This window comes from Melitaea cinxia, chromosome 17 (genome assembly GCF_905220565.1).
Source record: "Melitaea cinxia chromosome 17, ilMelCinx1.1, whole genome shotgun sequence".
NCBI classification, from domain to species: domain Eukaryota; kingdom Metazoa; phylum Arthropoda; class Insecta; order Lepidoptera; family Nymphalidae; genus Melitaea; species Melitaea cinxia.
Genome location: NC_059410.1, coordinates 8,086,337 through 8,110,450, shown reverse-complemented (window position 1 = coordinate 8,110,450; position 24,114 = coordinate 8,086,337). Strand labels below are relative to the sequence as shown.

General features: G+C 31.2%; 1 protein-coding gene across 1 annotated transcript in view; it reads left to right on the top strand.

Annotated features, from left to right (window-relative positions):
- Nucleotides 1-6,298: 6,298 nt before the first annotated feature.
- The window catches only part of LOC123661918 (titin), a 32,412-nt gene continuing 14,596 nt past the window's right edge, over nt 6,299-24,114 (top strand). The window contains exons 1-2 of the mRNA XM_045596853.1: nt 6,299-9,140; nt 9,225-9,484. Of these exons, the coding sequence (XP_045452809.1) occupies nt 6,429-9,140; nt 9,225-9,484 (2,972 nt within the window). The 5' untranslated portion in view covers nt 6,299-6,428. The remainder of the gene's footprint in view (nt 9,141-9,224; nt 9,485-24,114) is intronic.

Genomic DNA, 24,114 nt, shown 5'->3' with positions numbered 1-24,114 from the left:
GATTCCAAAAAAACCTGTAATGATCACTGGTACTCGAAATCAACTTAGAACAATTAATACCAAAAGTATACATACAAAAACTGAAAAATGCACCCCAAGCTGGTTAGTCACCGTGGGGAAAAAGACCCTTCAGCAAATGAAACACCTAAAGTAAGAGAGAAACCTAACACTATACACATACCCACCCTAAACACACTTTCATTGAGGTCTGCAGAAAAACTTCTCGAATTAGAGATAGCTTTAGGTAATATTAAATGGGATATTCTTGGCATGAGCGAAGTAAGTAACGAATAGGTAACTGCAAAGAGTATGACAACTACATTCTGTACTATACCGGTGAAACTAAGCCTCAGTATGGAGTGGGATTTATGGTGAAAAAACATTTAAATAAACAAATCATAGAGTTCAAAGGCATATCCGAAAGAATAGAATTTAATGTTTCATTTAAATTTAAATTTCAATAGCAACCATCGTATGGTCAGAGCAGTACTATTTCATAAACAACGAAAACACTTTCACCAGAGTGAAAATACTTGCGCGACTGACACAACGTCTCAAAATAACATAACAAACGGAGAAATAGACAAAACACAAGAAATCTACTACATAGAAATAAACGATATTTATAGAAAGAACAAAACAACAAAAAACAAACATAAACTGAGCTCGAAAATAATAGATCTCATTCAAAAACGGAAAGAACTGCTTAAAAATGGAAGAAATAAAACAATATTACATTAAATTACCGAACTAAGTAAGGAGATAAGTCACAACATAAAACAAGATAAATCGAATAAAAGAATAAAATGTATCCATAAACACATTACTAAAACTGGAGGTATCAGTAAAGCACTCAAAGAAATAAAAGAAATAACGCTATGGGTCCTGAAAATGAAAAGCAAAAATAGCAAGGACGAAACAAAAAGACCGCTAATTTTAAAAATAGCGACAGACTATTATCGGAAATTATACTCTACCGAAAACGCCTTAAAATTCTACATAAACCTTGAAGACAAAACAACAGAAATCCCTCCGATTCTTGAAAGGGAAGTTCAGCATGCGATAGAAACACAAAAAAAAAATGATAAAGCTCCTGAACCTTATCATATAACCAATGAAATGATAATAGCTTCATTGCCAGAAACAACAAAAAAACTTACTAACTTATCCTCAACACAGAATCTATACCATAACAGTGGACAATAAGCACTATAATCCTCATATTTAAGAAAGGAGATAGATCGGAAATAGGAAACTATCGCCCATTAAGTCTCATCTCCAACATATACAAGGTGTTCTCAAAAATAATACTGAAACTCATAACAAAAAAAACTTGACGAACAACAATCAAGAGAACAGGCTGGATTCCGATTTGTAACAATTGATCACATACAAGTGGTTTCATCAGTGCTAGAGGAAGTCTTCAGGAAGATGGAATGGGACAACATAGGGATTAATTATAAACGGAACACATTTAAATCCTTAAAAGCCTTAAAAAAAAGCTCACAGATTTATCATGTGAAAGTAAAAAGGTGGGACTAACAATAAACAAAACAAAGACAAAGATAATTACAAACAGGTCCCAAATAAGTATCTCCGTAGATGAAGAAGAAATAGAATACGTAAATTCTTATGTATACTTAGACCAACTTATCGCCTTCAACAACCAAATGTATTCAGAGATTGAAAGACGGGTAGCCAATGCCTGGAAGAGATTTTTGTCCCTCAAAGAAGGGCTAACAGGCAATCAATACAATATTGAAAAAGAAAAGGAAAGTATACAATACATGCCTATTACCAATCCTTATCTATGGGTGCCAGACCTGGGCAAACACACAAGAACAAAACCAAAAACTGATTACATACCAAAGAGCCATGGAGAGGAGTACACTGGGTTACACAAAAAAAGATAGAAAGAGAGCTGTAGATCTAAAATAATAAAATGTGTTGCTAATATTATCAAACAAAAAAAATCCTTTATTGAGTCGGTTAAAAATGGTTTTTCTATAGATGTGCTATGTACCAATACCAAGGAGTCACCGATGAATCGTTAAACGCGACTTTTCGACCATATTTGTAGTCGGTGATTAGTAGACGAAAAACGTCGAATGTTAGGTATTTCTTTGACAAAAATAAGGTTATTAAAACAAAATACTAATTACCATTAAATATAATGATTGAAATACTCTGACCGATTCAAAATTGCCGAGTGTAAACCATTGAAGTTAAAAACATGAAATCGTTAAAGTTATTTCCATATAGGGACAAGAAAAAGAAATAAATAAATAATGAGTTTGTTATTAAAAAATTCGAAAAATAAAGATTTTCGAAGCTTTATTAGAAATAAATAGACATTTTAACATTTTAAAAGTCTTTACAAGGCGAATTATCGTGAAGTTTAGTGAAAGTTTTATAGAGGTTTTGACCGGAAATTAAAATTTTTGAAGTCAAAACGACTTTAATACAGTAAATAAATTACAGTTACAATTTTATTAAATGGCAAATTACGGTATAGCTAATGATTAATACTCTTATTCTTAGTGCATGCAATCAGTCTGTGGGCGCATGATTCAAAAGTTGCTCGCCCACCAGCGCCTTGTAAAGGCAACGAAAACCAGGCCTTGTGCAACCTACGGTAAAAATATATATCCAGACATTTTGTATAATATAGTTAGTTTTATAATTAATAATTTTTGGTTCTTATTTCTTGAATGGTCGGTAATATTCTTAAATGATATTAATGTAGATGAGGAAAAATTTAATGTTAAAGTAAACCACCCACTCAAGTCATTCATAACTTGGATTAAGGTGATTACGTAAAGGATAATTATCATGTTTTAAGCCACTGCCAAGTGCCAGTTGATGTAATAGGTTGGGACTTTTATATGAACGTATTTTTGTATGCTATACATATAGATAGAAAATACTTTATTGCACACCATTCATTAAAGACTTTCATTAAACAATCATTTAAACATTGAGTTGGTAATGTACAAATGAAATGTCATAAGTATATTACAGATATATTATTAAAATACGTTCGCACATAGAGATTACTTTTATTGGGCATTTTATACGATTAAAATATAAAGTATACTATTGTATTTTATATCCAATATCTGCCGTTAAACAAGTAAATATTCTACAAGTAAATAGATCTCTCGGTCTTCGTAATCCTGATTCAATCAGCGTAGGATGTACGAATTAGTAGATATAATAAAAGTAATGTTGTTTCTCTTAAGGTTCTAGAAATAAAATTTGTCATTCATATTATTTTGGGAGGATTATTTTCATCTTAAATGTCACCTTGAGCTACGTACATTATCGGATTTCTAATTTAGGTAAAGATTCTAACTCGATATAATAACTATACTTATTACATTTTTATTTTTAACTCTTTCTTCATCATCACTTCAGCCTATCGCAGTCCACTGCTGGACATCGACTTCCTCAAGTTCGTGTCAGACATTACGGCGCGAACTCATGTGTTTTGCCCATATAGTCACCATGCTGGGCAGGCGGTTTGGTGACCGCAGGGCTGGCTTTGTCGCACCGAAGACGCTGTTGCCCATCTTCGACCTGTGTATTTCAAAGCCAGCAGTTGGATGGTTATACCGCCATCGGGCGGTTTTTTAAGTTCCAAGGTAGTAGTGGAACTGTGTTATCCCTTAGTCGCCTCTTACGACATAGGAGAATTGAATGATTGAAAATAAAATATTGTATCTATATCTAACTAGGCGACTCACACAATTTACTATTTTCATAAATCATCTAGTAAAAACTTTTTAGGGGAAATTAAATAAAAAAATATTATAAACATAACTTTTAAAATAAGAAAGTAGAGTCGAAGTTTAACGCGTTCCCTTTAAAATTAGTATATTTTCATTCAATCGAAATCATCTAATACTAAGAAAATGAATAATTTTTAACTAGTATGTTTTTTTCATCTGAAAATAAGTTGCGTAACGTCATTTCTCAAAGAGAAGATTTGAAGTAGGTCATATTGAATCATGTAGGTACTCTACCTAACTTCGTGTCATGGTAAGACTGGATTTAATTGAACGTTGCCATAGACATATGTTAATACGTTGCACGTACACTGTCACTGTAAAAGGACCATGTCCAAGCCATCCCATACATTTTTAACCGACTTCCAAAAAAGGAGGAGGTTCTCAATTCGACTGTATTTTTTTTTATGTATGTTACATCAGAACTTTTGACCGGGTAGACCGATTTCGACAAATTTTGTTTTAATCGAAAGGTGGTGTGTGCCAATTGGTCTCATTTAAATTTATTTGAGATCTAACAACTACTTTTCGAGTTATATCTAATAATGCGTTTTTACTTGACGCTTTTTTCGTCGACCTACGTTGTATTATACCGCATAACTTTCTATTGGATGTACCGATTTTGATAATTCTTTTTTTGTTAGAAAGGGGATATCCCTAGTTTGGGACCTAGGATCTGATGATGGGATCCCAGAGAAATCGAAGGAAACTCTCGTAAATCCGCAATAAATTTTTACTGGGTGTACCGATTTTGATAATTTTTAATTTAATCGAAAGCTGATGTTTATCATGTGGCCACATATAAATTTTATCGAGATCTGATAACTACTTTTTGAGTAATCTTTGATTACGCGTAGTTGCTTGCCTATTTTTCTGTCGATCTACGTTGTATTACTTGTCGATGTAATTGAAGTCGGTTTTTTTTTCGTTTGCAAGCAAACACAATTATTATGATAATACTGATCTTTTTTACGATTGCACGTATATATTATTTAAATTTATATTAGGTTCATAATCTTGATTTTTAATCTGTTTGAAGGTTAATGTAATTATTATTTGTACATACTATAAAATTGTAAAAGATTTTATAATTATTTAAGTATGCGAATTTTTTTTTGTCACAATAGTAAAATTTTCTGTACAGATATGAAAGATAAATATTTGCGAATTAAAATTACTGTTTCAATAATTTTTTAATATAAGAGAGATTTAAATATAATGGTTGTTAGATTCAAGTCTAGTAAAGATTATTAACATAACGATAAAATATCTATTATTAAAAATAATTAACAACAAATTTATAATGTGAACATTTTAAGGTACTTACTTTGCATACACTAAATATTGAGTAAAATTATGATTTTTATTTATTTAAAAAACAGCAAAGTCTTAAGCATGTTTATATTTAAATTATATTTATAAACCAAGTAGCTTAGTGATAACAGTGTTACATGTCTTATGTGCCAAAGGTCGTGAGTTCGATAAATGTAGTACCTATACTTTCATAAATTAATATGTAAGTTTATGAAATGATGACAATAAGAAATATAAATATTATTATTTAAACGGTAAGTAAGTTCTGTTTACCTCATAAATTTGTTATTTTCTTCTTAGTGAATGCGGTTTATTTCTGAAAAGTCTTATTATGTCATGGCCTTTTTGCGGGTTGAGTAGATATTACTAACAGCCTGATTGATTATGTTAAAAATGTAGCAGAAAATATACTACAATTTTTTTATTTAATTTTTTAATAATAATCATATGGATACTATATATTCATATATTCATATGGATACTAGCTGATCCCGCAAACGTGGTTTTGCCATATAAGTTCTTAACCCCCTTTAATAGGAAGGGGTCAAATATAATTTAGGGGTATGAAAAATAGATGTTAGCCGATTCTCAGACCTATCCGATATGCACACAAAATTTCATAAAAATCTGTCCACCCGTTTCGGAGGAGTATTTAACTAACATTGTGACACAAGAATTTTATATAGGTATAAGATTAATTTTTAAAATACGTAGGTATCTACTTATATTATTTTTATTATTCTGCAAATCTAGAACCTTGACCTTGATTTGTACTAAAGTAAAAAGTATTATTAAATTTAGGTCGTCGCAGAACAAAATAATCTTAAAATACGAAAGAATTTTAATATATAAAATAGAATTACGTATGTGTTTATACTTCTATGATACATTCTGATATTGTTTGCACTGAGCAGTAAAACAATCAGTAAATATATTATTAGGTTATTATTTCAAAAAAATTTAAACAGACATTATTGTATAGTAATATTCAGTAAACCATTTTTGGTGTTAGTCCAACAGCGAGATGTGAGCGCTTACGTGTCGCGAAGGTCTGGTGGGCGACAAGCCGGTATCAAGGTGCGAGGGGAGTGCCGGAGCGCGCTCAGACTCTGCAAGCCAGTCGCGAACAGCGCGCGCGCACGCGACACGAGACGAACGACTCTCGCGAATTGTTTATCATACATTTACATAGTTACATGGCAATTTGACTTTTTTTATATTATGTGTTATATGTTTTATTTCTCATTTGTGTGTAAGAATATTTAATCGTTATTTAAGAATCTCCTACTAAATATATTTTTTAAAACGTAATTTTGTGAAATCAAAATGACTATAAAAAATAAAAAGACTAAACAATCGAGTACGTCCGAGGTTACATCATCAAAGAGTGCATCGAGTAGTGTTCAGAAGTCCAGTACATCGACGTCTGTGCAAAAAAGCAGTAACACCCTCCAGAAGTCTTCTGGTAAGAAGGTCCGCTACATTGAAGTGAAGGTCGAGGAGGATGATCCGCTTATGATTACCGATATTTCCGACCACGCTTCAATAAGTGGTTCCACTATATCCGAGCACTACAACAGCCACCCGCACTACATAATAACCGAGGCACCGTCTGTCTCAGATTTGTCACAGACAAGATCTCACGAACACCATGTGAGTGATATGGCTCAGTCGACTACTGGTGAGTTTGTGTCTAGCTCTGTACTTCAAGAGTCGTCAACATCTCACCAACAAAGTTCTAAGAGTGAAACCTATCAAAGTTCTTCGACAACTGTTCAACATTCTGGATCCACTCACAATCAAACTTTTGATAGGACTGTAGACTCATCTGTTGATAATCAGACGCTCAATACGGCGTTTATAGATAACAAATCACATAATATTACTGGATCTAGTAATACTTTTCAGTCAAGATCACACGGAGCAAATGCAACCGAGTCCTTTATTCAGTCGGAACGTCAAAATTTAATGAACCAGGAAACGAGAAATCAGTCTTCCACAAACGTGTCTGACACTAGTTCAGAATTTGTTAAAAATATAAATATTCGCGAGAATGAACATAGCAATGTTATTAACCCATCTAGGCGAATTCAAACTGTTGGATCTGATCGTTCTAATTTTTATGGTGGAGAGGGCAGTCTTGACAAAAATGTTAAATCGAAACAGTATATTAGCACATCCCATTCCAGTGAATCTAAAAGCAGCAATGTAACAAAATCATCATCTTCTTCACATGTTGTTGAAATTGTCGATGGAAAAGAGCGTATAATTGATAGCTCGAAAAGGGACTGGGGTGATGTTCAAGAACATGAAACTAAAGAAGACTATGCGAGTGTTAGTGGAACTGGTATAAAAACTGAAACTGCTTACGGTATTCAGAATTATGATATGAAATCAAAGTATGATACTGGAAAAGATGGAAATAAACCAACTAATGAAATGATCATGAGAGAAAGTTCTAAATTTGTTAAGGGTGGAAAACAGATCACTAGTCGTGACAGTTTAATATCACAAAAAGACAATTCAATACAACAGCAGCATAGTTCTAGGCAAGAACAAATAACATCCAGTGATGTAACAAAGGACCATGTATCATCCAGAGATAACATTCAAACCACAGTTGGAGCTGTAGATAGCCGTCTTACAGACAAAAATGTTATTGAAAGTACTAGCACTGCAAGTAATGTAAATCAAACAGTTAGCAACGTAAAACGAAATGCTAATCAGACTGATTCATCTAACTTTTACGGTTACGATTCTACTATTCAAAATCAACTTAAAAAAGTAGGTAATATTTTACAAGTACCCGATACAGAAAACCTTAACTATTCCACAAAAATTTTGAAGAGTAACACAAGCAGTGCTCAGCAAGAGTCAACATCATCATACGTCTTAGAAGTGATAGATGGAAAACAAAGGATCGTAGATAGTTCTCACAGAGAATGGGGAGACAGTAAAGAACATTCAACTTACGAAAAAAGTCATCAAATAGGTGGTACTAATGTAAAACCTGAACACGAGTATTCACGTCATGTTTTAGACAAGGAGTCATATTATGATACCGGAAAAGATGGAATACCTAAAAGCGGTCATTATGTCGCCGAAGAATCTGCTTTATATAAAAATGGAAAGGAAATTGCTTCAACAAGTAATACCTACGGCGGTGACTTTAAAAAGAAACCTGCTATCACTGAACATCCGACTGACAGAGATATCACTGACATTCGTCGTCAAGGAACAACAACCACTACAGTAATAAATAAAGATATACATTCTGATAACTACATTAGTTCCAGCGACACTCAATCCTACAGTAAAGATACAAAAGATGTAACTGAAACAACTGATTTTATTACGAAAGAGACACAAAATCTTAAAAAAGAGTCTTCTTCAACCTCGACATCACAAACAAAAGACACTTTAACCACCTATGAAAGAAGCACGGGAACCTGGAATGGTAAATTTATTTATGAAACTGGTGATGATAGACCTAAGCGTCCAAAGCAAATGTCACCTTTTGGAAGACCTGAACAGCCAAAACATCACCTGAAAAGACAAGATACAGAAGAAAATATTATATTGTCTTCAAGAGATATAAAAGATTTTACATCAATTAGTGATTTAAGAAAAATAATTGAAGGCTCTCAAATAAATAAAGATGTTACTGTTAGTAACAAAAACATAGTTATAAAAAGAAATATTGATGACAGAGTATTGAAAGAGATTATTGAAACAGTTAAGAAATATCCATTCAAGAGAATTGATAAAGTTTCTTTTGGAACTAAGATTAATGAAGACGTAAAGGATTTATACGAAGGAGTTGATTCTGAACAATCTACTATTGTACACACTACTACAGGTGACGCGGTGAAAAAGTCTTTTGAAGTTGAAAAAACTAGAAGTCAAATAGAAGTAACACGTTATATAACTGAAAACGGCATCACTAGGAAAATAACAACTTACGAAGACGCGAAAGAAGATGATAAAATTAAAACTGACGTTTTTGTCGACAATAGCTCGTTAGACATCAGAAACTTGGTGAGTAGTTACGCATCAACTAATTAATTTTACTGGCACATTTTTATGAATTTATATTGTTGTAATGAGTATTTCGTTTCTCAGGAGGATGTCCGAACAACGAAAGATATACGCGAATACGACGTGGTTGATCGTGCAATAACCGATACCACGAAAGAAAACACTGTCGTCAGCACCATTTATGACGAAACCATCATAGATGACCGAAAAACAGTGCGAGACGACAGGACAGTTGTTGAAGAAACCGTCTATATTGACAAGACCAGGCCAAGGCAAGGTGGCCCCAAAAAACCAGAGAAAATTGTTGAGAAGGAACAATGTATATGTGAAATCTGTACTTGTGGGTGAGTGTCAAATGATTTTACCTTATATGAGTAGTATGTGATTCATTTTCACGCTTATGAATTGATTTGAGTGAGTTGAGTCAAGGTCATGTGTTTGTCATTAAGCATACGTTATCTGATTTTATATTTATCGTGGTCATTTTAGCTGGGTACAGATTGATGAGCATAAGCTGTTTTATTTGCTGGTACTGAAAACGAATTTATTTTCAAACTACTTTGATTCAGCTTGTACCATCGCACTGCTTAGCATAGGCCTCGTTTCCCATGTAGAAGAAGGATCGGAATTTAATCCGATTAAGTTGTTTATTATTAAGTAAAAATATAACAATCGTCATTAATCTGTGATATTGGTTCGTGACAAATACAATAATGAACATTGAGATATTTTTTGTAGTCGCTATACTTAAAAATAATAAATTATTATTAATACATTACCTATATAAAACATAACTGTGCCATTCTACCACACCATAAAAATAGTAAAGCGCTTACAAGACATTTAAAAAAAGTAAAGTATACTTTATATCTGTGGAACTGTTTTAGTCTATTTACTGTCCTTGGACATACGAAATCGTTAAGTCGATTTTTACGTAACATCCTCGCTTCTTAAGTTTAGTAAAGTATGACAATCTTCAATAAGAGATTAGGCAAACAAAGATACTTAAACCAAAAGGAATGAACAGTTCATTGACGCCAATGATAAAGTTTATTTATTATTCAAATATTTTGGCTTAGTGCCGAATATCGCTAGAACGTTCATTTTCGATTGTATGACCTTCAATTGTTTTTCGAAATGGCCAGACTCACACTAATATTACTGTATATTTATGTAATTCATAGTTTTTTTAGTCAAATGAAATATTTTATTGCTGTCCAACTTATAAACAAACCCTATTTTGGTATCGATAAAATGTGACTCATGCGTTATTGGTAGAGTCTCTATACTTCAAGAAATGAAGGCCGTATTTGACCGAATATAATTGGCTATTCCAAATACAAGTATCTAAAAAAAAAAAAACGATTTAAAAGTAGTTTTAATAATTTCGTGACAATAGGTTACTGAAAAAAATAATAAGTGTATTTAATGGACACAAATATTAATGCAAATAAAATATTTTATAGCATAGCAATTTATTGGGCAATAGAACAAAGAATATTTGTGAGCGTTGATTAATTTTATAATGTAGTTGTATCGATATAAGTACTTAAATGAAATAAAAGAATACGAATGAACTTATATCGACGTCCAAAATTGTCACAATGTTAAAGATTATGAGTATTCTTATTTTTTTTTTTTGATAAGATAAACGATTTGTTTTGTATTATGTGATAGTATGTAACACCTATATATGCGATAAATGTTATTATATTCAATTAAGTTTTCTATTTTCAACTATTAAATTTTATTTTGATAATTGTAATAATCTTATTTCAGCAACGATATTTATGAGTATTTACCTATTAGTAAAATATGTAGTATTATAACTTCAGTTTTTTTTAAATAGTAATCTATATGTAGCGTTTGTAATGAACGATGCTTCAATTCGAGCTAATGTAGACAAATTAGTGGCGCCCACACCATGCGTAGGTACTCGTAAAAATTAATTGTTTCCAGCTTCATGTTCGTTGGGTACACCTTCTTTTCTTCGTTATTGAATTGATTATACGGATTTATTTATTTGTAAATTATATATTAATTGATGTAGACGTGTTTGATGTGGTGGTCATATCATTTAATTATGTTCTAGTATTAAATACTGATTTATGTTTCCATACAATTGTAAAGTCAAAATAATTTGGAAGACTGTGTTTTTTTTTTTAAATTAAAGAAACACACACCGTCAACCCTGAATACTTTTAGTGTATGAACCCAGCGAATTATTAGAATAATAATTAGTAGTCGCTGTGCGAGTTGGTATAAGTATCATTGAATAAATTATAAAATTCCGTAAGATAGGTACTTATGTGAGTTGAAATTTTTAACTATTTGTGTTACACATTAAATAATAATAATTTAGATCTCCAATTGACAGACACGTAATATTTAATTAAATGCTTAATAAGGTGTCTAAACATTTATATAATTATGTAACAGAATAACGGTAAGTTTTGTTGCGTTAGTTAGTTTGTTACTAATATTAAAACCAAATGTTGAACGTTTTAAAATTACACAATTGAACATGTATTTCGATATTGTTGATATATATTATTGCTATGTATATTCCTTTCTATACATTGAAATACTGTTTTAAAAACATTATTTACGATCTCGAAATCACATTCATTGCAACCTTAAACATTTGCTAATCACAATAAATTTAAAAGATAGAATCAGTACCTTTCCAATGTATTAAAACCAGTTACGGACGTCACCACCACTTTGTAAAACGGTTGTAACAGCGTGTAACAGTCTAGGATTACTGTACGTCTAAACCAAATCTACGATCAATACAAGGTGCAGAATTGACAAGTTTCTTCCAATTATCAGGCAATTAATTACTCAGTATGCGCTCTATGTAACGTGTAGGAACATCTTGACTGTTTTTATGGCTCACCTATTCTTCTTAGAGCGATTAAGTTTTATCGTTACATACATTATAGTTCATTGGCATCTGTAGGTCATAATCTTCTCACGTTGAAAAGACAATTAGTAAAATGGTCTTGTGCTCGTTTACGACGTCTAGTTCGCTTACAGATCCTAATAGGTATTAGAAGAAATCACAGAACAAGTTTCTATAACGAGTATTTTTTAGAAAGCTTTGGCAGCATTTAGTTGATAGAGTTCCGCTTATCGAGTTTTATTGTAGAGCAAAATGTGCATCTATTAAAAATATATTTAATTTACGGATATTATAAAGAGGCAAATTTCACTTGTTTTGTTTAATCTCGGAGTAACTTATCGGTAAACCATATTGGTTGTCTAGTGTATCTAGTGTAATTGCAAAACAAACAATAACACTAGCTAATTGCGATTCAAACTCAAAAGGAAGTTGTGTAACAAATAAAAAATGACTCTATGCATTTTTATTCAAACTACATGCGTCGAAATTAACACTATTTTGAGTTACGAACTGATTTAAGTTAAAACTTTATCTTTATTTTTCATCGTTGAACTCATTAAAATATTGAATGATTAATTGTGTTTATTCGCAAAACGAACCGATTTCAATTTATATCGGTAAGTAAAATAATCTTGTAACAACGGTGGACAGAAAAATAATCAAATAAATACCTAGGTATTATGAGGTATAACTCAAAAAGTACAACACAACAAGACAAGCTCCAGCTTTTGATTAAAAAATGAATCATCAAAATCGGTATAGCTAGTAAATAGCCCCTTATTTAAGTCAGTTAAAAACAAATGCATGTATGTGATGGATGGACGAGTAGAGGAGTTTTAGTAGCAGAGTCCCATTGACCCTTTTTACGTATGGAACACATAAAATGACAAACGGTTTTCTAAATAGTTTGTAAAGTATTCCTTTGCCCTTTATAATGACATTGTTTAACCACCGTGACGTGCCTCATTACACAGGTGCGTTTAATGTATTTTATTAGTGTATGACCTCGTATTCATACAGTTTGCTTATTGTTCCAAAAACGTGAACTTTTGCCTGAGAAAAGTTTTAAAACAATATGCGATATTAAAATTGTTTGTAAATATAATACTTCTTTTTTTTAAATAATATTAACAATAGTTTATTAAACATTATACATATTTACAATTCACAACTTAAGAACTAAATATTTACAGATAGTTTTGGTATAAATCATGTCCGCGTGGAATTGTGCCAAGAATGATGGCAGCATTTCCCCGTTGAATCGCTATGCCGATTCTCTGGGCAAAAAATGCACCAGCCCTCTTGTCACTAGTGGAGGCAATAAGGCGAGGAGTTATCTCATTTATTTATTTTTTTAGCACTGCTACTCCAAGGTCCAAGTGCTTCGACTGCAAACGGCACAAACATGTAATTTCGAATTAGTGACGAATATTTGTGCCGTTTAGTCGTTTCAGGCTTTTCCGCTGCGGCTCCCGCTTTTAAGTCTGTTTCCCTGACATGAGACGGAGCAAGTGTGTCAACGCAGGTTGCGTCCCACAAAAGCGCCCGTCCCCTTTCCCAGGGAACCAACGTCAATCCATCAGGTCTCTTGCCATCATTGCGACTAATACTTCTATAGTCATTGATAGACATTGATACAATCATATACATACATACATAAAGAGTTTGATAACGTTTTATTTAACAGGTTTCCTAAAATAATAAATATGTTTTTATTGAACTAGTTTTAATATTTTTACATCCAGTTTTGAAGACTGTTCAATTTATATAATTTGTAAGAATATCGAAATAATGAAAAAAATTCGTATATACAACAAACGTTTAACATAAATATGTAATTAACAAAATGGTAATTTGGTAAGTAGCGCCTTTTGTTGACGACGAATTATATTAATCGGTCAATTGAATATGACAGACTTTATTTATAAATTCATGTATTCTCTTGTTTGCTAGAATTGATGCTGTCTTAATGGCTATAAATAAATATGCAATAATATATGAGTAATTCAATGTTTTACCGAGTCTCATGCACAGCATGATAGGTTCGATGACGTGTCTAGTGAATATTCTACTTGCCGCGACCCCGACTTTTCTGAACCGTAATGCATAATACAATACATACGTGATTTTACAAAGCTGACGATTCTTAAACGAATTTTCTAAAATTAAAGAAGAACGAACGGCGAACACTTTTGATGCGTGTTCTATTAATGTTAGAAAATACAAAGACTTGTGTTGGTGTTACAGAAGTTCACATTTCTATAACTAAAATTAATTATCAGTATTCAAAATCTCCTGAAACTGATATTACATTTTTATATGCCAAAAGTATATTTATGTACATGAAAGGGTATTATAAATATACCAAGGTAAAACAGCATTTAATGTTGGTCCTATTCTAATCGAAGCGCTTATTTAAATTAATTTTAGAACCATCTATCAGGAAGCTAGTTCTATTATTGTCACTTAAAATAAGCAAAAGGTTGCAAGTGCTTGACATTTATACGAGATAGATATTTCATTAGCGTATGTGTGAGTGAATCTTTATGTATTTTGTAATACAGATAAAACATGCTACACATATATGATTAGACGTGTGAAGACATAATTATGTATAAATCTTCGAGCAATTCTAGTATATAAAATAGAGTTTTTCGATAGGGCCAGATTAAAGTTGTTTTATTTATTTATAACAATATTATGTATATTTACCAGAATATTCATTGTTATTTATTCATTTATTTTACACTTTATTGTATACCAAACAAGAAATAAAATAAACAAGCAAAATTACCAATAATTAGTAGAAAAAAATGTACAAAAGCAATCTCTTCCAGGCAACCTTAGGGCTTAGGCAAAGGAGATGATATATTGACGGTGTAGGTGTAACAGTAGTTATAACAGTTTAAAATAAATGTTTAATTTTTTTTAAAATAGTCATTGTTTTGAAATAAATAGTAATAATCGCATTGTAAACACGAGAAGGAACAACAAAATTGTAACTCCAAGTTTCCGACTGCGCAAAGTAAACGTCTCCCTTTCTGGGTTGTGGTATTCGCATGCATAATAAACAAAAATTTAGTTTTTATCAAAAAAAAAAAAAAATAAAATAGATAAAGCGTATTATGCGTATTAAGCGTGGACTTAGTGACGTTGTATTTTATGCAACATGATACTAATTTTGTACTAAAATACAGTTTATATATTATTTTTCAAAAGAGTAACTGCGAAGTTTCTTGCCAATTCTTCTCTGCAGAATCTTCATTCCGAATCGGTGGTAGCTTTACTTTTACAAAAATAATTATTTATTTTTAAAGTTATAATTTGTAATATAACGATTCGACAGTGCTCATGCCCTATTTGAAGAAAGCTGTTTTTGATTTTGATTTTGATTTAGGGTTCTCAAAAATCTGTATGAAAATCTTTCATTTTTGTGCTACAAGTTTAAAATGCAACTCTGATGTAGTTTATTGCTATTAAATGTCCGCTAAGAACAGATTTTGTGACAGTACTGGATTCATGTGGTCTAAGAGTTGGAGAAAAATGTATGATCGTTTTTTTAATGTTTTGTGCTACAAACTTGAAATTTGGCAGGGAGACAGTTAATAGTTAGTAAACGTTCGCTGAGAACGGATTTTGTGACTGGATTAAGGTGGTCTGGTCTAAGGACTCGAACAATTTTTTTTGATGGTCTTACATTTTTCATTCATTTCATTATTGGACAAATACTTCAAATTTATTGTAATAGGGGTAAATAAGGGTGTCAAATAGTGGTTAAAAGTATGTATTTGTCTTATAATCTGTCTGTCCGTCGTTTTTCTTTATATTAGAAGCATGAAAATTAATTTCTGCACTATTGATTAAAAATGAATTCATCAAAGCATTAATAGACAATCTGCCCTTAAAGGGATGAAACAGGAATCCAAAGTTTAAATGAGAAATTCGTAATTTTTGAAGCTGAAAACATCAAATTTTAGTTCTGGACTCCTAATAAAAAATGAGTAAATACGTATTTCAGTTTTTGTGAAAATTCTAACCTTAAATGGGTGAAATAGGGGATGAAATTTGTATAGAAATCCGTTATTTCTGGTATAAGCTTTAAACTTCTTCCGTAGGTTGATCAGCGTTTTTGAAATTCAAGGAATCACTCGCATCAAAATTATTGCCGTCTTATTTTTGCATAAACACCATTTCACTCTATTTTTAGACAAGTAATTTCTTTAGTCTTAATGTAATTTTTACGTCTTAATATATCCGTAATCCGTATCATATCGAAAGTAGAAGTTCAGAATCATGAAATTTTACTTTTAGGGTTTTGATTGTATATAACATAAATAAGTCTCATAAATTGTTGTAATATAAGGAACAAATCAATTTATATGCGAGCGATGCCGCGGTCAACTGCTAGTACAATATAAAAATCTCTTCCTAATGTAAAATGTACGAGTATTATGTGGGTTTGTAGTTTTATACGTACTGAAATATTACTACGTTTAGTTTAATTATTGATCCGCAAGATTTGTATATAAAATAAATTAAAACCTCATATATTTAGTCGTTAGTTGTTAATGCTATATTTATTTTACGTATCTTTTACACCTAAAGCAAATCTAACGGCACTTTATATTCTTATTTATCGACTTGTGTATACTAGGCATATAGAGTAGGAAGAAAAAGACAAATAAGTGGATTTAAATAAAAAACATTTCTCTTTCTCGTCTTCATTATACCTACGTAAAATTTTTGTAAGACAATATTTTTTTACATCGTAATAAATAATTGCTTATAAGTTGTAAATAAAATACAATTTTACGAATCGCATTTTATCATTGATATTTATCAGGTTTTGAATTTGTTTATGTATTTTTTTTTATTAAGGCATTCAGGAAAAAAGCAAATTCCTACTAAGCCTAATTTATGTCTTTGATGGTTACATTCTATCTACACAGTATGGAAGCACTCTAGTGTGACAATAAATAGAGATTCTTTGTTCGCTCATCGTGACACTCAATTGCGACATGCCATGTTGCAAAAAGGTCTTTGTACCTGTTGTATTCCATGGTGGATGTATAGAATATTGAGTAACTAGTAGGTAAATAAATATGTTAACCGCTTAACATTTAGATAATTGAAAGGTAGGATGTATTCGTATGTACAAATAAATTCAAATATAATGAAATTAATTTTTTAAATTATCATACTAGTATTATCCCACAAAAATCTTAATAATTATATTTTTGCATAAAAATATACATTAAAGTTATGTGTCTAGTTAATCCGTAAAACAAAATTGTGCATTAATTGTATATACACATTTCACATGATTTTTATTTATAAATAAACTAGCGAAACGCCCCGGCTTCGCACGGTTGCAAAAACTATCAATGTTCCACTATTATATTACGCATGTATTATACATATAAACCTTCCTCTTCAATCACTCTATCTATTAAAAAAAAAACCGCATCAAAATCCGTTGCGTAGTTTTAAATATTTAAGCATACATAGGGACAGAGAAAGCGACTTTGTTTTATACTATGTAGCGATATCATTCATTATTATTTTTATTTTTATTGAATTAAAATCGTAGGTATAAAATTTCCTGATCTGGAATTAGATAAATCGTTTGGCGTAGGCATCATTACGCCATTTAGAGAGATGAGAAAAAAGGTAGGTGTAAAATGTAATCTTCATAGTGTTCTTTCCTTCTCTCCTAGTTCTTTTCTTCTATTCTAGACAAAGTTTACAACGAAATAACATATTTTATGTTTGCTTTTAAAGCCACATGGGCTTTTGAATTTTTGATGAGTAGATTTTGATCGGTATTTTTCTATTTGCTTCTAAATAATCTACAAACTGACGAATTCGTTTGTCAACGAACCGAAAAGTTTTGGAATGACGTGATAATTCACGAGTGACGCTAAATTTTTTAATTTGCTAGTCACTAATCCCAATACCTAATTTATATTTAGCTGCTCGAGATTTATTATGTTAGAAGTTAGTCCGTAAATTGTTATGTATAAAGCTGTTTTAGAACCATTTACTACACAAGATGTAATCTATCCTAGACAGTAGAGGAAGGAGGGAGGATATTATTATTGGCTGATATCGTGTTTCTATCTAGAGAATTCTTAAGAGTGCTAAAAGAATGTTTTTGCAATATATGTTTTAAATTCCAAACATGTATATTAACATTACTTATTATTTTCATTTAGAGTAGTTCCGTTAACTTTCTCGTAGGATTGTTATTAATAAATCGTTTAGCCATTGTTTCAAACACATTGTACGTGACCAGGCAGGCGCCTAGCGATAAATTTACAGTCTAGGCATTCGCAACACGTAGTAACACGAGTTGATTCGACAATATCGATAGCTTTGTAGATTTCACATCACGTGAGTGAAAAACTAAATACAATTCACACTATAATTAAATATTACCTATATGTTATTTGTGTGTTTTTAAATTTTGTCTATAAATTATCATTATTCTAACTTCAAATTTAACGCAACAAGGCATGCAATAAATAGATAGTATTATTAAATCGTAATATGTGGAGTAATAAATTAACTGCTAGTTAGGTTCCACACTTCAGCCACTTGTGGTGATTAAAAATAATTTCCTTATTAAAGGAATAACGTATTTAATTATTATGCACTTGGGCTGAAGACGCACTATTGTACCTAGTGTTTCAAGGTGCATTTACGAAGTAACTACATATTGCACTAAAAGAAGACTTACTAGTTACTAAAATAAAGATACTTGCATTTAAAATAAGAATATGAATAAAATAATATCATCAAAGTTATAAACACATGTTTGCATTTGAAACAGATGACATTTAATAAATCTCAGTGAAGCCTTTAAAGTTATTTTAAGCTGGTAGAGTCATAAGTTCGTTTTTGTTACTGTGTACGTCGAGTGACATAAAGCAGATTGGTATGATGATTTTTATTTACTCAGCATTTAGGACCATCTGTTGATCTCACATGTGATTTTTGTCGCGAAATTCGTGAAGTCTTATAATCACGATCGTTCCGAGAAAACATTTCGCGATTTACATCCATTGTATGTTAATAGTCTTCGTTGTTAGTCGATCGAGACATGACCAACTTTTCAATAGCACACATAAATGGTAATGTGTGGTAATGATTTTTTGTGTATATTTTTATAGCAATTTCATGTCTGCACTTATTTCACTATTACTCTGAACAAGTTCTATATCGTTTTTTTCAACAATTCTGTTGTTAGGTTTTTCTTTAAAACTACGTTGTCTTTGTTCAACTTATTATTTATATTGAAACAATATTCAAATCTTAATCAAAGTTAAATATATTATAAATTAATTATATAAATTTATAGGCAACAGGAAACAGCTACTTATCCAAATCATTTGTATTCTGTCACCAGCTTTGCTATACCTACACTCTTTTGTTTTGTAAATCTAGCAAATTTATTCAATTGGTGGGTAAACGAAGTATATGGCATTTTAACAAGTCTCCTTAATAGTGATAGAATCCGTCAGTGTTAGAGCAATAAAAAGTAATAAGCAAAGTGGACGTAAATCGCCCACTACTTCTTCAATTGAGATTGAGCTATTACTAAATTGACCTTCTTCGTTTTAAAGTCTACGTAATATTTATTTGAGAGGCGATAGCTAAAACTGATTTGTATCTAACACAACAGTTCTAAAAATAAATATTAAATATAAATAATAATAAATAGTAATAATAAATAATAATAATAAATAGTAAAAAATAGGCAGAATAGTTCTTGTTTTGTGTTCTCGTTGATCTGCGTAATCGATTCGGTTAAATTCTTTGTTTTAAAAACGTCTCACAGTTTCTGTCTAAGAGATAAGATAAGTGTTATAAACACTAATGAGCACGTAGGAATGTTTAAACTAATAATGCGCATGAGCTAACCTTTCGATCTCAGTAGGTTACACTTGTTTACCTTTACGAGTATTTATTATAAAAAACGTTTAATAATGTATATATCATTTTTATTTTAATTAACATATCTAAGTATTTACACTACGCATTCCATCACGCTAATATTAAAAGCTATTAAGAAGGCATTTGTTGGAATAATACTACCCCTTTGGCGTTACGGGGTCCGGGTAACGAAATCGGCAAGTCAATTAGAAAGAACATGACGTTGTTCCGACCTCAGAGAGCTATTCGCGTCGGTGATCTCATCGAGCCCACGTCCTCGCTTAAACTCGTTTCTGACTTGTTTACTTCATGTAAAACTTAACGTTTCCAGCCAGGTCGTTCTGCAATCTTACGTCATCTTTGATATACGAGCGTAATTTCTTTTTTGCATTCCAAAATACAAATTGTCGGTAGCCATATTGTTTTACTTCTGCTTGCTTTGAAAATTTATAAAGACATAGTTTTGTAGCTAATGTTTAATGTCTATTACTCATATATAATATACGGTATAAATTATATACTTGTATTGTGTAGAAAGTTTAACGATAACTTATATAAAAATGTACACTTAATTAAAAATAAGTCGAGAAGTATTTTATAGAAGTCAAGTCAAGTTTTAATCAGTTACTTTTTTAAAGACGATAAAAAATGTTTATTTGTTTGTCGTTATGTACACTATGTTATTATCAAAGATATCTATTGTAGATATTCGCTACCAGAATATTTTTTATCACCAAATTCGACTGAGCAAGATTATGTTTATCATTAAAAATAAAAGGAATTTAGTACCTACATTCTAGACACTTCACTAATCATCACTTCAGCCTATCGCAGTCCACAGCTGGACCTATAACAGGCCTCCAAAAGTTCGCGCCAGACATCCCGGTTTTTCGCAATCCTCATCTAGCCTACACCGGCAATTATAACACGTGAAACAAAAATGTGGTGATTATTTGATAAGATATTATTGCACTTTTGTTTTATATGTACCTATAAATCGAATGAAGGTCAGTCTTAGTATGAGTTAATTTAATCTTTTAATCAGAATAGAAACATATAATAATCGTATTCTAGCAAACTAAATACATGCACCAAAAACAGTAGCGTTTCTTTAGCTAAGATATGAATTTAGTAATTGAAAGTCAAAAGTTTAACGTGGCATTGTAGTCTTATTGATACATAATACATACTCAAAATGATATTTGTACGAACAACTTTTAGTGGTATATTTATATTCTCATGCAAAGTCGTATAAGGTCAGTAAAAAGATTGACCTCAATACTCTGCAACTCTGTACATGGAAAGTTGCTGCGGGAGACGAACCAAAAATGGTTTGAATACTGAAATAAGAATTTAAGCAGACTTCAAAGGCATGACAATTTGGGTCTGTTCATAAAATTTTTATTTTCTTACTCAGTTTAAATTAAAAAAAATGACAACAAAATTAATTACATTAATTTCCAATTTAATTAAAAATTAACATAAAATTAACGATTTGGTACTATGATAAAAACATCATCATAAGCAAAAAGAATAAGGTGAGGTGTCTGGGTCTCTATTTAGATACTATGACATAATTCTACTTAGTACATTGTTTTATCATTGCATATATAATCGTGGAACTTCAATAAAACTTACGTAAATAAAATAAGATTTATTTGCACATCCTCGTTATTATATTCTTGAACATTAAGAGGTCGTCATTGAATTAAGCTAAATTGTTTTTAGTACTCGATTTGTCTTCATTTCCAGGAAGTAATAAATGCAATCCAAACAGCATGCATCTACATTACGCTCGTAGATTTTATTCAACTAATAATACTACATTTATCTCAAACAACAAGTGGCTAAAGTTGATATCCTGTTAACTACCCCATAAAACTCAAGTATAAACATTTACCAACTGATACATTTGTCCGTCATATAGTTTTGTATATACATATAATATTGTAAAGTTGAAAGTTTATTTCCATGAATACGTTTATTTCAGAATATATTCGATTTGTATAAATATTATTGTGTTTGATGGTCTGTTTACTGGGGTACATTTATCAATAATAATAAAAGGCAAGTTATATGATAGCTCTCATACAGTCAGATCAGTTACCATAGACAGCAAGCAATCTGAAAATTAACACAGAAACCACGGCCCAACCAAGACACGGTTCGTAAATCTATAATGAGTGACATTCTCGTATTTGAAATTTAATTATTTTTATTTATTACGTAATATCCACACACCTTAGTTATTTTTAACTTATTTTCAAGACTATCCATGCTATCCTTAGATAAGATTTTCTGGGTGTGATTTAAAAAATACTGCTTGCAAAATAATACATTGGCGATGCTAAATTTGTATCCATAGCGATAATTTTTATTATATTTTCTTGAGTATTTATATTTTTTTAAATTTGACACTAAAAGATTTTTAGATTGCAATTTAATACGAATAATTCGTTTTTAACAATATTTAACGGTAACGGGTCTTTATACATTACATGACACAAAAAACCAATCAGTCCATAAGCCGGTGAGAGTTAGTTGGCATTAATGTGTAGGTGTTGCATTATGAGCTAGTCACAGCCACAGAAGGTCGTCGACCATATGGTCTGTCTTGTAACAAATCACGCAAGATAAAATAAAAGAATCACTGTGTTTTGAGCGTAACGTTAATTTATATATACTTTTCTAAAAATTAAAAAGGGAAAATATGAAAAAACGTTATTATTTCAATACTGTCATATATTTATTACGTAATAATTGTAAGCATTATATCATTAAAAACATATTTTACCTAATTGCAGTGTGAAGATAATTGTTGTATTGTCATATCAAAAATATATCAATAATTGGAGATTAATAAGAGTTTTATAACTTTTTGCGTTGATATTCATGTAATTATTGTTTTGTTAGCATATTTCCGCTGAATGATTATTTTAGACCTCGAAACCAACAATAGGTCACCTCGACTACGGTGCTTCGTGGGCAAAACTAATAATGCTTTAAAAGTAATGGTGACATGAAAAGTGCATAATAATAATTATTTATTTATTCTTTTAGCAAAATTTGAATGCTTTAGTTTTAATAGACGACGGCTTTGATGTAATGGTGCGTGTACCGTATCGGCGACGCCGAAACACCGACGGTCGTGGGTTCGATTCCCACTTGGAGAGGATATTTGTGATTATACAAATACTTATTTCCGTTCTGGTTGTTAGTCTTTGTTAACACGTTAATCTGTCAGTCCCGTTCATGTACACCTGATAGCGATCTTTAATCATAGTATGGAATATATCCGGTAACCCGCAGTGGAGCAGCATTGTGGATAAAGGCCTATGCCCAGCAGTAGTATGTTACAAGCTGAAGCGTAGCGTAAGCGTAGTTTTAATTATCAATTGGAATATTTTTGATTATTTAAGTAAAGATAAGAACATCAAAATGTTTAAATTAGTGATCTTAATACCTAAAATGGAACTCCCAAAGTGTTTAAACATACTAGTCTAACCCAAAAGAGACTATTGAATAAGTTCTGATAACCATATTTAGATATACCAAGTCGAGTGCCTTATTTAAAAGATAATAATGGTTTAGGTTCTCCAAAATCTTTTGAGATAAAAGGTACAATATACATTAATTATATATTACCGATTTTTGTTAAAAAATAAGGATATGTATGTTATGTAGTTAAAACCTTATTTGGCGATTGTACTTCTGCCGTATCTTGATCTTCTCACGACGCCGTCGTTCCGCGTCGATGACCGTGGTTCCTCCGCCTTGTAAAATGCTAATGCGAATTCACCGAAACTGAAATAGATTTTATTTACTCACTACATATCAACAAGTAAAGCCGACAAAGGAACTTACGTATTACCAAATCTTATTTTTAAAGACAATTATACGTATTTCAAAAACCTTGGTAATGTACTGTTATATTAAATTCAATTGTATTTTTATCCTCATAATAGTAATCGTTTATCATGACATCATCGACACTTTGTCGCGTGATTTACCTTTTTTTTATTAGGAAAATACATTTTCTACCATAATGAAAACTCGATAACTCAAAGCTATTGCAGTACTTAAGTCATAAAATAATCGATACTTCTGTTAACTACATACAATTTCATACATAAA